Source organism: Austrofundulus limnaeus, unplaced genomic scaffold, assembly GCF_001266775.1.
Source record: "Austrofundulus limnaeus strain Quisiro unplaced genomic scaffold, Austrofundulus_limnaeus-1.0 Scaffold208, whole genome shotgun sequence".
NCBI lineage: Eukaryota > Metazoa > Chordata > Actinopteri > Cyprinodontiformes > Rivulidae > Austrofundulus > Austrofundulus limnaeus.
Window position 1 is genome coordinate 902208 of NW_013952610.1, and position 1900 is coordinate 904107.

The 1900-nt window shown below is 32.8% G+C and overlaps 1 protein-coding gene across 1 annotated transcript in view; it reads left to right on the forward strand.

Annotated features, from left to right (window-relative positions):
* Positions 1–969, forward strand: part of LOC106525002 (fibronectin) — an 8395-nt gene extending 7426 nt beyond the window's left edge. Inside the window, exons 8-9 of the mRNA XM_014019073.1 lie at positions 493–572; positions 700–969. Coding sequence (XP_013874527.1) covers positions 493–572; positions 700–762 — 143 coding nt within the window. The 3' untranslated portion in view covers positions 763–969. The remainder of the gene's footprint in view (positions 1–492; positions 573–699) is intronic.
* Positions 970–1900: the final 931 nt, after the last annotated feature.

Sequence of the window (1900 nt, forward strand, 5' to 3'; positions counted from 1 at the left end):
GTGGGTGGGTGTGTGTGCGCACGTGTGTCTGTAATTATACATAATTTACTTTTCTAATGTAAGCAAATGGATTTTGTTAAATCAACTTGTTCTTTTCCTTAGATAGATTGTTTTTAATTCAAAATCATTAAAAACATTTACAGTTTGGTTTAGAAAAGATCTGTGTACAATCATCCTTTTTTAAAAAAAATCTAAATTACTATAAGTAATGTAATTTTTTTGTCAATATCCTTTAAATTTGACTTGCAGCCATATGCAATATGTGTTAGTAGGAGGGATTAATATATTTGTTTTGTGTGATATACTAAGTTTGTTTTAACTAATATTAGACAATGCATAATAATTGTATGTTATGTAAATACTATGTGAAATGTAAAAATACCCATTTATAATAAAGAAGCATGGTGAATGGCCTTTCAGTACTTACATCTCAATGTTGATATTTTACATTGTGATGTTATATACTAAAATATTTTGTGTTGTTATCAACAGACTATGTTTTAGTTATGAACCTACGATGGAAGTCTTTGAGCAAACTGTCAGAAACCGAGATAGAAGATGCTATCGCAGAGGTGAGTCTAGCTTCTGCTTCTGATTATTTTTGGGTAATCATGTTGTATACTTTAACTGTTGATCCAAGTTTAAGTGTATGTTAATATTGTATAATAACTTGTGAATGTATGTGACTTTTCTATCCAGCTCCTCCGACTGTACGGCCTGCCGCCAGAGCTTTCTGTGAATGTTCGCTCTGTTAAAACCTGAGATCAATGGAAGGAAGTGAAGGATGACATTGAAAAGAATGTCTGAGAGAATTTTTTAATATGAAATTTTATTTTTTTGAAATACAGATTGTCAAAATTAGCTTTGTAAACCTGCTATGATCTTGTTTAAGACATTGATTTCTCTGTGTTTTTCTTGTAAGTAAAGTATGTAGAGTTTAAAAATGGGTAAATAAATTGTTATAGGGCAGTGTTGATGTATTTCTTATAAAGTTATAAGTGCAGTGGTTCCCAAAGTTAGGTTCATGACCCCATTATTAGTTATTAAACATTACCTCCTGAGATCATCTCCAGAGTGTTAAAAAGAATTATTATCCTCATGTTTTCACAATTACTTGTAAATTAAGACAAAACAAGGCATTCCTTGATGTAATGCATTTTGCTTGTCACATTGCATGTCAAAGTTTTTGTTACCAATGGATCTCACAAAATCTATTAGCACTAACAATTTAGTTTTTTTTTTCAAAATCACTGAAATTTCACATCTCCTGTTAAAATACCAGTGAGATGGTATCCTGCTCTGAAAACGGGCAGTTTTCCTGCTGGCCGGGGGAGCGCTAATGAGCTCAGAGACTCTTTGTGTTACTTCATGCAACTGCAGAGTAAAAGTAATAGCAAAATAGCTAATAAGCAGGTCAAGCGCAGCAGCGACCATTTGTTGTTTTCCTATCGCCAAGTCTGACTTTAAAGATAGAGAATTATACATCCAAGTTCAAACAATTTCCCAAACTTGACTTTAAATCAGGTAAAAATGCAAAGAACACCCGCTCAACCCGCTGAGAGAAGAATTGCCGCTTTTTTTTTTGACATTTCATAACTTAGGGTTTTTCCCAGTCAGTGGCTACTCCCTTCCTCTACCCACTCCTCACTTTGTTTGCTCGTGCCCGCGCAGTTTAGTTTAGTTTAATACCTTATTCTTTCCATAAAACAAAATTATATGTACAATAAAAAGAAAATACAAATAAAATGAAAGGTGGTAGAGAGAAGAAAAAAACTCATCTGCCCCTTTTTTCTCAAGTATAAATTCAAACTACAATAATCTTCAGTTAACAAAACAAAACATTGAATCTTGTTGAGTTGGCCATATTAAGTCCCATTTGAAACCAATTATGGACGAGGAT